Source organism: Dermacentor albipictus, chromosome 2 (assembly GCF_038994185.2).
Source record: "Dermacentor albipictus isolate Rhodes 1998 colony chromosome 2, USDA_Dalb.pri_finalv2, whole genome shotgun sequence".
In the NCBI taxonomy this organism is placed as follows: Eukaryota; Metazoa; Arthropoda; class Arachnida; order Ixodida; family Ixodidae; genus Dermacentor; species Dermacentor albipictus.
Window position 1 is genome coordinate 99,737,987 of NC_091822.1, and position 14,946 is coordinate 99,752,932.

General features: G+C 49.3%; 1 protein-coding gene across 1 annotated transcript in view; it reads right to left on the bottom strand.

The window, feature by feature from the left end:
- The window catches only part of LOC135915911 (uncharacterized), a 39,234-nt gene extending 24,775 nt beyond the window's left edge, over positions 1–14,459 (bottom strand). The window contains exon 1 of the mRNA XM_065449101.2: positions 14,409–14,459. Coding sequence (XP_065305173.2) covers positions 14,409–14,459 — 51 coding nt within the window. The remainder of the gene's footprint in view (positions 1–14,408) is intronic.
- Positions 14,460–14,946: the final 487 nt, after the last annotated feature.

Consider the following 14,946-nt stretch of genomic DNA (forward strand, 5'->3'; position numbering starts at 1 on the left):
GGAAAAGTATGAGAGAGAGAAGGCAGCACTGATCAAAGAGATACAGTATTGTGATCAGTTATTGGCACAGAGACAACGGCTGTCTGAGAATTCTGTAGGTAGTACAGAGCGAAAGAATGAGGAAGTGTCTAGCGGACTTTCGCCAAAAGCCGACGAGAAGTGTAGTGCCTGTGAGATTGGCTGCCGATTCATAAGTGAAGGGAAAAGGCTAGCTGCTAACGATGCCTTAGTGGCAACAGAGGCCGTTAAAGGCCGCAAGGAGAGCGACGAGGTGCTGTGCCAACAGATGACTGTAGAGACAGCTAGGCCAGCTGCGAACAAATTGGCACAGTTACCGCGTGTGTGCGTCGCTGTTAATGTTAGCGAGGTTGCTAGCGAAGGAAAGGGTACTTCTGACCCGACAGAAGCGAGCACCCATGCAGAGCCAGATGTGCGAGCAGAAGTGAAGTGCGAGCTGGACGATGCAGTTGAGAATAGTTCTCGGGATGGCGAGCTCCGTAGCTCACGAGAGAACAACTGCATTGTTCAGGGATCGGTGCGGCTCTCCGCCAGTCTAGATAGCCTAGATAGGGATGATTCAGTTAATCATTCGGACTGTGCGCGTGAGACAGCGATCGATACCGACGGGCTGTGTGCCGATGCACAGCGTGAGCTGGGCAATGTAGTAGAGGGCAGTTCGCAAGAGTGCGAGTTGTCTAACTCGAGTAAAGCCTGCTGCATTGTGCCAGATTCGGTTGAGCTGTCCGCCAGTCGAGGCAGAGCGAGTGTTGATTTTAGTGAGAATCACTCAGACTGTGCGGGTAAGAGACCGATCCGGGCCGACGAAACGTGTACCGGCCAGCACGAGGCACGAGGCGACATGAAAGTGAGTGCGAAGAGAAAGCGCCGTAAAAAGAAGCGCGGTAAAGACCGAAAGTCGGTAAATATGTAGCGCCGCCAAAAGTGGCGAGAAACCCAAATGGGCAGGGCGCGAGGAGAAGAAAGGTGCGGTCGTCACTGACGATGTTGACGCATCCTAAACGTTCGAGCCACAGGTCAAAGGGGGACCGCGAAGAATGTTCTGCACGGACGCGGACAAAGGGCACGAGGCTGTTAAACTACTCGTCGTTCCGTAGTTCTTTTCATAGCTCAGCGTGCAGTTCGAAGAAACGCAAGGTGGCAGGACGAGACCAGGTGGGGAGTAGCGACGCGGTCAATCGAGTTCGTGTTGAAAGCGGGGCGCGGGGACGCAAATTGGCAGGAGACCGTAACGTCTTGGGGGAGCTGATAGTGAGTCAGCCCTTTTGTGTTTCCTCGGCAGCCAGAGTAGTTTTCAAGCCGCGACCAGCTCGGGGACGGCTCAGAGTAAGAGTCAGACATAAGCGTTCGGAAAAGGAGGCCAGGAGAGCTTCCGTAGATATGAAGTGTGTTGTTTTTATTTTTGAACATCGGAAAATTTCGCGATTTGAGACTAGGTTTTCTTTCAATATGTAAGGTTTGAGCTTTGTTTGTGTTTTCGTTTGAGAAGCTCCGTGATTTGAAAGATGAGGTTTATGTAAACATGTAGTCTCGCGAGATGCTCATTAATAAGTAGATAGGTTTTTTTTTGTGTGTGTGAGTAACCTGAGGGTGAAGGTTACTGTTGAGAGGCCTATCGTAACGCGCGTGTGTTTTATTTAACCTTCTTTCTTTTTAAGTGGCTTTGAATTGTCGGAGGTTAAGCGCGTAGTTTTCAGTGAGTGCATGAGTTGCACTGAGAGGCGTTCTTAGTTCCATTAGCGCGTGTCCTGTGTGGACGGAAGGAAGCAGATTTATGACTGTGTTGCTCGTGTGTTGAGGGCAGCCGTACTCTGACTTCTCTTATAAGTACGCGTGGAACGAGTTAGTAGAAGACGCATCATTTTAAGAGTTCTGCGGAGTGTGTAAGTCCCGCGAGTTTAATTGTTCGTTTACGTCACGTGTCCTGTAGGACTTTCAGGGAAGAAACGTGAGAGTAAGCGTGAATGCAAAGTTTGCCTACAACGCAAGTACGCGTTCTGTTTAGTGACCACAAGGCTAGTGCGCTTGTGATTACGTACTTGTGAGGTTGACCAGATTGTTCAGTGGCACCATTACGTGCGATAAGTACGCCACTGCGATAGATTGGAAACATGCTGTTCGTGTAGTTAGGCCACTTAAGTTATGTTCGGCTGTTTTCATTTGTTGTTTGCATCGTCAACGACCCTTTTGTTTTGCAACAACAATAGTACTCTGGTCTTGTCGGCAATCGAGGAGAAATGGATAGCTGTTTGGAAGGGTGGTTGGAACTGCTTTGTCAAAATTGGGGAACTAAAAGATCAGGGTTGATTTTGACTCAGTAATAGCCTGGCGAGTCAGGGGTGAAGAGCCTGCGCTTACGCGTGGTGCAGCGCTGTGTTGTTTGGTTTGTTTGACGTATGTTCTCCAGGGCCCAGGATCCCGAGGGTTGTCAAACGAGGCTCGACCCCAGTACCCTGCAGCTTCTTTCAGCGTTCCTCATGGCCAGCGAATTGAGTTCACCGGCCATTCAGAACTACCGGGGCGAGGACGAGCTCTTAGATATGGAGCTGTTTCCTGCGATTACTTCGAGTTCCCCAGAATACATCGGAACGCAGCACAGCTAATTGAGGAATGCAGAAGCAGGAAAGCGCATTCCAGAGGAGCGGCCGAGCAAACAAGTTTAAGGCAACAAGTTCACGTGCCAACAAGTTCGTGCGCCGCCGGGATTAGCAGGTGGGCATCCGACAATGGAGCATGAGCAGCCCTCCCCTTCTCCTCGTTAGAAGTGCATTGCCAGTCTGCGAGGCAAGACCACAGAGAGCCGCCAGGTGCGACACCGCGACACGGGCGCCTACCATTGGCTGAAAGTGGCGTCATCGGAGCGGACTCTCCCATTGGTCAAACATGACGTGACTTGCAGTGTTCGAAGGGTTTATAAGAAGCCTTCCATAGAGACCTGAGCATTCTGGGATATGCCCTGATTCCCTGATTCACCTCTCTCGAACTACTTGCCGCGGGCCGCAGCGTCCGAGTTGCTGCCGGCCCGTAATGACTGTACGCCTGTTACTTGACTCTCACCTACCTGTACATAATGTAGAATAAATCCTCCCAAGTTTGGGTCTTCATCGCGACGTCCGTCCCCCAACCCCTACAGCCCATATTCCCATCTGCGACTGAATTGTACGTGAGCCATCCTCATTTAAGCAGAACCACTTCGTTCGTTCGTTCGTTCATTCATTCATTTATTCATTAGACACTGGAGGAGTAACGGGCTGTTTAACGTTTTCCAACCTATTGCAGTTCCGCGATAAAACAACATTCGTGCTCCAGAAAACACTGAGTCCTATGCAATGTGTATGGCGCACGCACAGAGAGTGGCGCCATTTACGCAGGCATATGGGGGTAGACAAAGCGCACATTTGCGCATAGACTAATACCTGTGTCACACGGGCACATTTGGAAGGCCTTCCAGTCGACGGCCTTGGAAACGCCACAACTCTATCGACTCAAAGGAGTTGTCGCGCTGCTACACGGCACTTTTGAAAGGCCGTTGAGTGTTTCAGGCGTTTCTCGGAAAATTCTGTGGCGCTGGGGACCTTTATTTTTGTTTTCATGTCACAAAAAGTTAAACAACATTAAAAGCGCTCAAAAGCACTATAATTTCTCATATGTTTGTTTATACATTAAGAAAAGTTTATACATTGCTATACATATATGTTTAGTTTTTAAGTTGTTGACTAACGAAACTGCGGCAACATTCGCTCCGCTCGATGCTGCTGTCGTTCTGGTTTGTGCTCACATATTTCTCTTCAAAGTGCGCCCATAGAGAAAGAAATTGTGTGACTTGCGCTTCGACTGCATTCTTGCTCTACCGCTATGGGTGACAGAGAGACAGAGGCTCAAGATGACAAGACTGCTATGATAACCTATATGGGTGCGATCATGCAGCTTGATGCCGAGATTGAGGCGGCAAAAGCGGAAGTCGACGCCATCGAGGAAGAGCTGCTGATCGTCAACAATTTGATGATGACGATAGACTCGGTGACCGAACGAAGCGTCAACAGAGATAGATGGTCGTTCTCTCGCCGGACGAGGTGGTTTGAGGAGACTGTGCCATTGCTTGGCGAGAAGTTTTTCAAACGTGCATTCCGCGTAACGCCGGCGACTTTTCGCTACATCGTGGACGCCGTGAGACCACTGCTCGAGCGTCAGAACACGACCATGCGTGAAGCCATCACGCTCGATAAACGTGTCGCGATTGGCTTGTACCGGTTGTGTTCTACAGCCGAAGACCGTAGTGTCGCCCAACTGTTTGCTGTGGGACGCTCAACCGTCAACGTGGCCTACAGAGAGTTGTGCGAGGCAGTTATCCACACTATGGAGGCGAAGTGGATCAAGATGCCCACAGCTTCAAGCATGGCCGAGCACATTCGCGAGTTCACGGCCATGTTGGAGTTCTCGCAAGCCATGGGAGCACTAGACGGGTGCCATTTCCCCGTTTCACCGCCCAGGTAGAGCGCCACCGACTATAGGAACTATAAAGGATGGTAAGTCCTACCTCTGACATGGTGTGCACTTTTATTACATCACCTACAGCTTCCAAGCTACGTCATATTTTTAGAGTATGGGGAATGGGTAAATACTACCAATCCGAATTAATAAGGTCTTTTTTTATGCAGGTACAGCATCATCCTCCTCGCACTGGTCGACCACAAGTATAGGTTCCGGTATATCAATGTGGGTTCTCCTGGCCGCTGCCACGGTACGTATGTGTACCACCGGTCAAGGCTAGCAGACGCAGTCAAGGGCTCCCTGTTCCGCCGACCACTAGTAACAATCAGTGGTACAGCTGTGCCACCCTTAATACTATGCGACCAAGCATTTCCGCTCACTGTAAACCTGATCAAGCCATTCAGCCACAGGGCACAGTTAAGTGAAGAACAAAGGTTATTTAATAACAGCCTTTCCAAAGCTCGACGGATGGTGGAAAATGCCTTTGGTAGGCTCAAGGCAAGATTTCGCTTTATCTTGAAAAGGGTGGAGTGCAACATCGACAATGCCCGCCTTGTCATTCGTGCCTGCTGTGCTCTGAACAATGTGTGCGAGCATTTTGGTGACACTGTGCTCCAACACTGTTTCATCGAGGCTCAAAACAATGATGGCGGCCTCCATCAGCCTGACCACAGCACAGATGCTGAGGGAGGCACAGGCGGTGATGTGAGAGCAGATCTTGTCAGGCACTTCCAGCAGAGCTGAGAATTTTATGCTGAAGCTTTGTGGACGTTCATGCTTTGGTAGGTCAGTGAGTCCACCGTTATCATCAAATACTTGTGCGCCTAGCGGAAGTTTTCTGCTAAGCGCACAGGTATTCTGCACTCAAAAGAGCGATTTAGCACACATTGAAGAAAGTATTCTGTACAAAACCCACAAGATGGGTGATGTAAGCAATGGAAAATGAGGCATCCATACAATTGCAGCAAATTCCTACAATAAAAACCCGTACACTCTTGACCAAACATGTTTCCTTTGTAACAATCTGTTGCGATTGTGTGGATGCTGCATTTTCCATTTCCTAATTACAGCAACTTTATTTGGAACTTCTTTCTAAATATTTCGACATTGAATTAAAAAACTTTTCTTGCATTTGCATGTGTCTCTATCTTTTCTCGTACTCTCTCTGACGGCTCGCCACCAGCTGCTCCCTCAGCAGTGTGTGTTCAGCCAGTATCTGCTGCTTGAAGTCATCACCCGTCTTCCTCTTCTTTGGACCCCGGCTTGTAGTAGCCACACTAGCAGGGGTGGCACTGCTGATGGCAGGCCTGGAGGAGGCCGGGCTGCGGGAGGCCGGGCTGCTGGAGGCCGGGCAGCACGTGGACGGGGAGTTCAGTCCTGGGCTGTCCAGAGGTCTGATGGGCGCACTCTCCTCCCATTGCAGCCTGTTCTCATTGTCAACGACAGCATTTTCGCTGCCGTTTATCATCTCCATGATGACCTGCACAATGATTTAATGTTACTTGCATCTTTGATAACTTCAGAATGTTTTGAAAGATGACATTCCGTCATGGGTCTCAACACTCTGATGCAATAATACGCACACCAATGCATACTCTACTGTAAGTGCTGTAGTTGAACAGAGAACGCCAAAAAAATGGGAACGCACCTCGTCTCTCTTTTACGTGATTGCAATGACTGGATGCCAGCAAACAGCTCTTATTTTTATGCGCTTAAACTATCCTGAGGACTGTACGCGCATGGAAAAGTAGTACCTGCAACCAGCAGTATGAGCCACAATTTACGACAATGCTGCACTTTCATCCTATAAAGTAGCATGTAATAGAACGATTCGTGCACATTCAGTTACATCATTGAGCAAGTGAATGGCTCCACAGATTATTCTGCACTTACTGGAGGCTTTTAAAAAATGCTATACCTCTTCAACAGTAACTTGGCTCTCTTGAGCCCTTGATGGGTCGTTGGCCGGGAGTGTCCCCAAAAAACTATGTATTCGCCAGAAATGCGCCCAAGGTATGGCGCCAGCACCAGTCTTTAGATTTTTGAGCCAAAACCTGAAATGTTATAAAAGAGAAGGTTTGGTTACCTATAAAGATGCATGTGCGGGCACAGATACAAAAATGTAATGATTAAAATTCGCCTAACCGAGGTATCGATAAGTGGAACAGGAACAATAGAGAGTCTTATTATATTTCATTAGAACGTAACCAAATTCTTTTTTGAAATCTTCGTCACGTGACTATAATTTTCGCACAGTATGCTGCGGTGTAATTTTCCGCATCGGACCTCTGAAGTCACATTAGTCAATTACTTTGAGTTTAGACACCAACCAACTGCATCATGCGTAATCAATTTTCTTGAAAAGTTATGCTCGTTCGAGGCCGAGTTTACGGCTCATTAAAAGTGTCATGGGGTGGCGGAACAAAAATTCCACGACAAATGAAATTCTGCAAAGATCCAACTGCTCATTCTTTTTTTCTCAATAAACACCTTTCTCTCTCACGGCCAAGCCCCTGCAAACGGTTAATCTTAAGGTCATCGGACAAATTTATGAAAGCCACTTACCGATAAGTCTGCGAGAGATTTTCAATCTTGTGGTGAACTTGCAGCCGAGTTCTTTCAAAGCCCACCTGTCGCAGGGCCGCGGCAATATCGTCGTAAACGCCGCTATTTCTCTTCTGACGGCGTAGGTCCATAAGGCGGTCCTCCCACAAATCTATGAGGAACTCCGTTTCGCGCTCTCCCCACAGCTGCCGCGCTTGCGATGGCGCTACTTTATTTTATGCGAAGCATATTACGAGGGCTCAACCCAGCTCCTCAGGCGCGGCGGTGTCGCCTTGAATACCACGTGACACCGTGACGTCACGACAGAGGAGAAGTGGCTTTGGCTAACTCTTGCAAGATGGGCTGGGTGGGAATCGAACCAGGGTCTCCGGAGTGTGAGACGGAGACGCTACCACTGAGCCACGAGTACGATGCTTCAAAGCGGTACAAAAGCGCCTCCAGTGAATGCGGTGTTGCCTTAGAAACGCTCAGGCGTGCGTCGCTTGCTCAGGCGCACATTTCGTTGCCGCGCCGAACGCTGCGTTGCTCGACGCTCACCGCGTCCAATGCGGGGCGTCCAAGGTGAAGCAGAGTAACGCATGAGTTGTTTCTTCGTCTAGCCGAACCAAATATAGCCAAGCAACAGCAGTTCACCAAGCTAAACAGTGATTCAAGAACAAAAATAAAGGCTAGTATGCTTCGCATCCTGGGCTTAACCTTACCTAAGCCACAGCCATTTTTTTCTTCTGCGACTGGGCGCGCTCCATTTCAAACTCACACACACACACACAAAAAAAAAATTCACTTGCCCGAGAAAACACTTCTGGGAGGTGAGGGAAAAAAAGTTATACACTAATATTACGTTAATGATTAAAAAAAACTGCAAGATAAACTAAACACGCGGAACTGGAAAAGCAAGCAAGAAAGTACGCAGACAAAAACAAACAATGCAGAGAGCAATATGGCGGCGATATGACGGTAGCTGGAGTAGAGGGAGAGTGTACTAGACAACATGGAGGAAGGAACACAAGGAACACGGTCGCTGTTGTCGAGAGTATGTGCAGTTCGCACATATCAAGTGGCAAAAAATACTTTATTGAATAATTAATAACACTCAAGTATAGTATATTTAGAGCATTTTGGTTTGATTTCTTCTTTGTAACCGTGAGTACGAGCACACTGTGAACGAGAGGGCACGTTAGCGCTATTTCCGTTTCCGTTGCTCAAAGGCGATCGAGATTTCGATAGAGTTGTAAGGTGCTCCGTTGACTCGATAGACTATTATTGACTCCGCGGCCTTCGAAACCGCCCGTGTAGCAGCTCGAACTTGACGTTTGAGTCAAATGACTATCGGTTGGAAGGCCTTCCAAACGCCCGTGTAACAGGGGTATAAAACCCGTCGCCAGGCAGCGCTGCGGCTTAAAGACGCTGCAGCTTCAACCGTAAACAAAATGCTGTCGGAGCAAAAGCATGTCGGAACAAATATGCGCCACTGGATGAGGCGCGTGTGTGCTGCAGAAGTCCGGAAATTACTTTGCACATGGTAATGGCCTGCCAAGATATTTACCCAGCGAAACCAATAGGAAATGTCCACCTTCCGGAAGCGTTGGGATTAAAAGATGAAAGGATGCCCTGGTCAGCAGTCGAGGTAAGTAACAGACGATAAGAGCATTTGTAGAAAAACGAAAAGCTGGGAAAAGATCGATAGAACTGAAGTGATTGCAAGCGTAGGTAATTATGCAATATAGGGTATTTTTTTGAGCTCCACCAAACAATTCGAAATTGCTTCTGGCAAATAGTGCAATTCCAACTCTGGAGCTAAACAGCAGGATGAAGTGATCAGTACTTCTATGAGAAATCAACATCTTTAATTGTATAACCAATATAATTACACTTATAGCCACACCAGCGACGCAACGCAACGAAAGATGGGATACAGCTAACGCCGGCGTTCCGTCCGCGTTTCCCTACGGTCACGCCAAACGCGCGCAGTCTCCGTGACTACAGCCAGCGTCCCTGACGGCGGCTCGGCACGTTTGCACCTGAGAAGCGCTGGACTCACTCGTCGTGGAGCGCGGGTGCGGTCGACGAGTTAGCACGAGCCCAAATCTGCTCCTCGAAGTTTTCGCCCGATGAATGGAACATTGCCCGATAGGACTCCAAACCTGGGCTAAAACGACGTAGAAAGTACCAACTTTCCGGTGAGACAAACTTTTATCATTTCTGCGCAGTTAATGGAGAAACGTGGCTGGCTTTGCCGGCCGCTAAGCCTAGTTATTGGCTGGATGCCACCGCGACACCACCGACGCCACGCGCGTTCGCGGGTTCCCGAAGCATGGAAATCGAGCAAGCAGCGGCGTCCGCTACGACGCTCGGCCACTTGCGCAATGTAGGGACAACGCCGCGCCAGCAACAAGCCACAATGGTGATAGTTAAATTCACGGCATGCCTGAACCTTGCCGCAATCGACGCCGATACCCTCAGCAACGCTATCCGCTCGGCGGCAGGACTCAACACAATGGAATGCAGCGACACATACTTCAAAATCCGCACCACGCAAAACCTGGCAGCCGTTGACGCCTATCGTCGATCTGCTGTCGACAAGCAACGGAACTAAAGAAAATCACTATCAATGATGCAGCTTACGAGACAAACTCCTACGTGCCCCTGATCCTATGAAGGCACGTGGCGTCATACGCGCAATACCCGCCTCGGTCTCCGACGAAGAGCTGCAGAGTATTGTGGAAGTAGAACAATCGAAACTCCTTATAATTCGCCGTATATGCTGGTCCAACACCGTGATGTTGACGGTGGAAGGCCCACGTTTACCCAGGTTTGCCCTTATGAATCACTTTGTCGAACGCCTCTACCCTTTTCGACACGGAAGTTCGCTGTGCATGCACTGCTTCACGCTCGCTCACGGAACCGACGTATAGTCCGCGTTCCTCCTCATTTGTCCCGGCTTCAGGAAGCAGAGGCTGTAGTGAACTGGGTGCGGTGCCACTCCAGTCTTCGCATCCTGGTACAGCAACCGAATCTCTCAATCGTGCCATTTCTCGGCCTCGGTAAACAAGGTACCTCATCTGGACCTGCCATGGCACGTGGTTAGACCATTTGTGATGCGTTTCCGGGCAGCGGGTCCAAAAGTCTACTCGACATATGGAGAGTCCCAATGCCGAAACCGCCATCTAACTTGTGCTACCTTATTTCCTCTTTCCACTTCCCCAGACCTGCCGGCCTTTGTCCTTCTAAATAAACAATAACGAAATACGTCTGACAGTTACCAAGATGTGCGTTTACCAGAAAGCGAAAAAAACGCGATCTTGAAACATCTGTCGCACAGAGCGGAACGAAAGTAGTAGAATTTTAAAGTGCTTTACGGGAGACCCCTTCCGTTGACAAAGGGCATACTCGGATCACACGTTGCGGAAGTGCGCAGGCAAGGCGGTTATGGAAATGTAGCTCGGCGTCTTTCCCAGTGCTGTTGTCCTTGGATGTGTTGTTTTTTATACAGAATAAATACTTCATAAGTTACAACTACAACTTGTGGACATTGTGCCTCCTGCATGCGACGTGCCATGCATGCTTTGAACGCGGGCGCATGCCGTGAGTTGTGGCCGTTAGACTCGGAAATGTGATACTCCTTTCGCTCTGATAGGTTAATAACCGCGACACCTCTTATGTACTTACACGATAGTCGGCGACATGAAAGTATAAGACTTCATATTACCGGATGATCACTTGACACATACCTATATGTTGGTGCACGTTGTATGTGACGCACTACTTTTATGAGCAAGCATAACTGGTCAACTAGTGAAATCCGCAAATGTATGTTTGAAGCCGCGAAGGAAGCGAAGGAGGAAGGCGCCTGGAGGTGAGGAGTATCGCGTGCTAAGGAAATTACAAAGCGCTGAGGTGAACTGAACTGGACTTGTGGTCGTACCCTTTGTAACGGGTGAGTAGTATTACAACCTACTCAGGCTAAAGAAAAAAAAATGAAGAAATAAGATAGCGTTGTAAAAAGAGAGAGAGTCGGTTCATTAGTGGCGCACTACAGTCCACCAATCGGAGAGCCGTCTTTTCGTCACATTCGCCGCAGCCAGGAGCATTTCGTCCCCGTTGCCTGAGTGACATCGCCGGCTGGTCGAAATCCCAGTGCGCGGGAGAAGGTGGCGTCCTCTGGCGGAAAAGTGGGGAGGGTCTTGCACCGTAGCCCTACGTGTTCAATGCTTTCGTCCTCCTCGCCACATGCCCTACAGATGGTGCTGGTTATAGTTGGGTCGAAGTGGTGGCGATATGCCAGCGTTCTGAGCGCGCCAGCCCGCGCCTCAAACAGACTGCTACCAATGCTGTTGTCGTAAATGTCTTCCCGCTGGATGTATGGCAAAGTAACGAGACCTAGAGGAAAGTATAGGTAACGTTGAGCGAAGGGGGACGGGAAAACTAGGTGAAGCGTCGTGGAGGAGTAAGGTGTGTGGAGGTGCGCAGGATTGACCTCCTGTGGCAGTTTCTACGGGTTGTGTGATGCGCTGTAGAGGTACCAGGTTTGTCTCGTGATCAAGTGGCCGAGCGCCGAGCAAGAACATAGCAGCAACACAAGCGCCAGCAGGCTGACCGTGAGTAGACCGACCCCGAATTCGACCCCAAGCGCCGGATACAAGCTGAAGAAGTCCGGCAAGAGGTGCGGGCTTCGCGTGCCCGGGAGACTCCCGAGGTGGCTTGCGACAATGCGGGCGTTTTAGGGAAGACGCCGTAGCTTGGAAACTCAACAGCGTGAAGCCCATTTGGAAGCCCAACGTAGTGTCTTGCGCGAAGCCCGGCAGCGCAACAGCGAACAGAAGTATCGATTGCGATAGCAAATAAGTAGACAACTATGCGAAGTAAGGATAATAGTTTAATCAGCCGTATAAACTTCCATACATTGGCTGCCTAACTAAATTACACTCGCTGTCAAAACGCTGCCGTGAGGAAGCGCAGCAGCAGGAGTGAACGAAGCAATCTTCGGGCTGCCTATCGCATCAACGCAAACTCAGCGACGCGAGAGAGAGAGAGAGAGACAACTTTATTTATCCCATCTTAAAGGGAAAGGAAGCGCGGGAAGAAGGCGAGGGAGGTTATCCTACTCGCGGTAGGCCTCCTCTACCACCTCAGCCCACCTCAGGATAGCTTCCTGAAGTTCGGGGTTGTAGCTGCGCATGGCAGCCTCCCACAGCTCCCTACTACTTAAAACTCTACAAAGGTTAGGGGGAGGGGAGTTGTTCTTGCATTGCCACATAATGTGGTTAAGGTCCGCTCTGCTGGCAGGACAAAACTTTCATGCTGAAGTAGGGTATATTCCCGGGTGAATTTTGTGACGTGAGGCAGGAGATAGAAAAGTTCGAGTCTGTAGTTTACGCTATAGCACTTCGTGTATGCGTGACGACCGAATCATTAAAGGAGGGAGGGTTAGGCGACCTAGGCGGTAATGCCCGCAAATGTCGTGGTAAGTAAGTAATCTGTATTTGGAAGTGAATGCTGGAGGGAGATAATTGGCGTCTGAACCGTCCCCTGCCTGTGCTCGGTTCGTGAAAGCTCGAGCACTTAGGTGGGCCGCTTCATTGCCGATTAAACATGCGTGAGCAGGTGTCCAGATTAAACTCAGAAGTTGGGCTGGCGGATTGTGAGATAGAATTGCCAGGGCTGTCCTGCAAACCCTACCCGCTCCAAAGTTGTGTATGGCAGTTTTGGAGTCACTTACTATGACAGAGTAATTGGGTATTGTTGCGGCGAGTGCCACCGCCGCCTCCTCTGCCTCCTCCGAGGAAGAGGCTATAATGGATGCTCCCGTCGCAATACTGCCAGTGGAGTCAACAACTGATATGGCGAATTTATGTCCACACGGATACTCTGCGGCATCGACATAGAGCACGTCTTTATATATATATATAGTTAAATAACTTTTTCTGCAGGGCTTTAGCTCGTTGTTGCCTTCTGTGTTCGTGATGAACAGGGTGCATATTCTTAGGTAGAGGAGGGATATGAAAGTGCTCATGTATCGAGTGGGGAATATTGAATTTCTCATTGGTCATGGGTGCTGGGGCAATGCGAACACAGCGTCCATGCAGCTATGAGCCACAGGCGCCGTCGGTGCCCCTACACTCTGTAGATCGTTTTCAAGATAACGCGAGCGCGGCCGCAGAATACGCTTTTGATGAAGGGGTACAACGCCCCCACCCCCCTCCGTCGCCTCCCACCGGCACCATGCACGCGACGGAAGACAGCGCGCATGCAAGGTTGAGCCGCGATTGTGGAGTCGCCGTCGCACGCTTTCACTCGCACATCTAGCATATGGCGCGCGGGGACGATGTTATCGCCCTTGGATTTTATACAGAACGTCCATGCGACAACAACGGCAGAAATACGCCTGGAGTGTCCATGTAATTGCTGTCGCAATTATATGGGAGTGGCAGCCATACGCTTGCGCGTGACCTGCTTTCTCGAAATGAAACGTCACTAATTTTTTGCGGCGAGGGCGAACAGCGAGAGAAGTATAATTCTTACGTAGACTTCATGGCATTGCCTGTTATATATGAAGCGGGGTATATATTGAAATATAAATTGAATTATCGTTGCACGAATACAATTCGACGTATGGCCCATCACTGAAGTCCATGATGAACGATCACCAGGTTGAAACAAGGAGAGATCACGTTCTTTCACCCCATATCACCTTTGCACGTCTGATGACAAGAAATGTTTGGGAGTAAAATAAATATCCGGTAAAAAGAATTTGTCGATGACCATCCGTGTCAATGTGAGCTCCTTTCAATGAAGGTTGACCTGAACACTGTACCGCATTTACATGCCCACATGCACGGCGAGTCCATCTTGGTGACACGTTAGCACATATGAGGCAAGGTGTAGTAGTTGGATTTTCTTCGCGACTAGAAATATGTAGTTAAATATGATCAGGTTTTGCCTATAAGCAAGATCCTTCACTGTGCACAGTGGTGTTGTACCATCTGTCAACGCGCATAACAACGAGCAAATCTGAACAAGTAAGAAACACGAAAAAGGAAATGGCATTGCTGTAACGCACTCAAGAAAAAAAAAACAGTAGCTATTACAGAAGAGTTTTCTGAGTACTATTGTTCAACGAAGGCGCTAAACTGTGGTGAGGCGGTGACCTTCCTGTTACTGAGCATGGTCACTTCGTCTAAGGAGCAGCCATAGCACCACACTATAGCGCAGATAAGCCCTTACTAATGCGCGCACGATCAAAACTGGCAATGCTGCCTGATTTCCTGTCGCTCGGATCAAGCTTTTACAGTAAGGGTACTTCCGTGTGCGGCAACCCTCCCCCGCAGTCTCACCCGTGCAGAGGAGGACGCGCTTAGGAGGATCCGGGTCGGGGTTGCCCTCATTCTTGCCGTGACTCGGAAGTGGCCGCCCTTTCGCCAGTTATATCCTCACCCTGGGTGCCCAGTCTGCAACTCGCGAAACGCTGAAGCCGACATCCACCACTTGCTCTGGGTTTGCCCTGCATTGAAACCGACGAGGCTCAGGCACCTCGCAGCAGCGGGACTTTCACCGCATAACCTTACTTACTACACTTCTTGGACTCCGGGTCCACATTATGAATCCCTGTTAGACTTCATTAGATTCGCAAATCATTTTCATTTTTCATCATCCTTATTCGCCTACATCTCATACCCCTGTACGTCCTGAGGCATTAACCCTCGCATTTAAAAGAAGTACCGTCATGTCGAACTAGCTTGTGTAATGACTCTTATCCGGAAAACAATTATGCAATGGAGCCTCCTCTGCACTTCCATAATGGACAGCAAACACTTTCAGAACGCTGCAGAAAATTCCTGCTGTTGAATAACTTCTTGCTGCACTGTATAATTC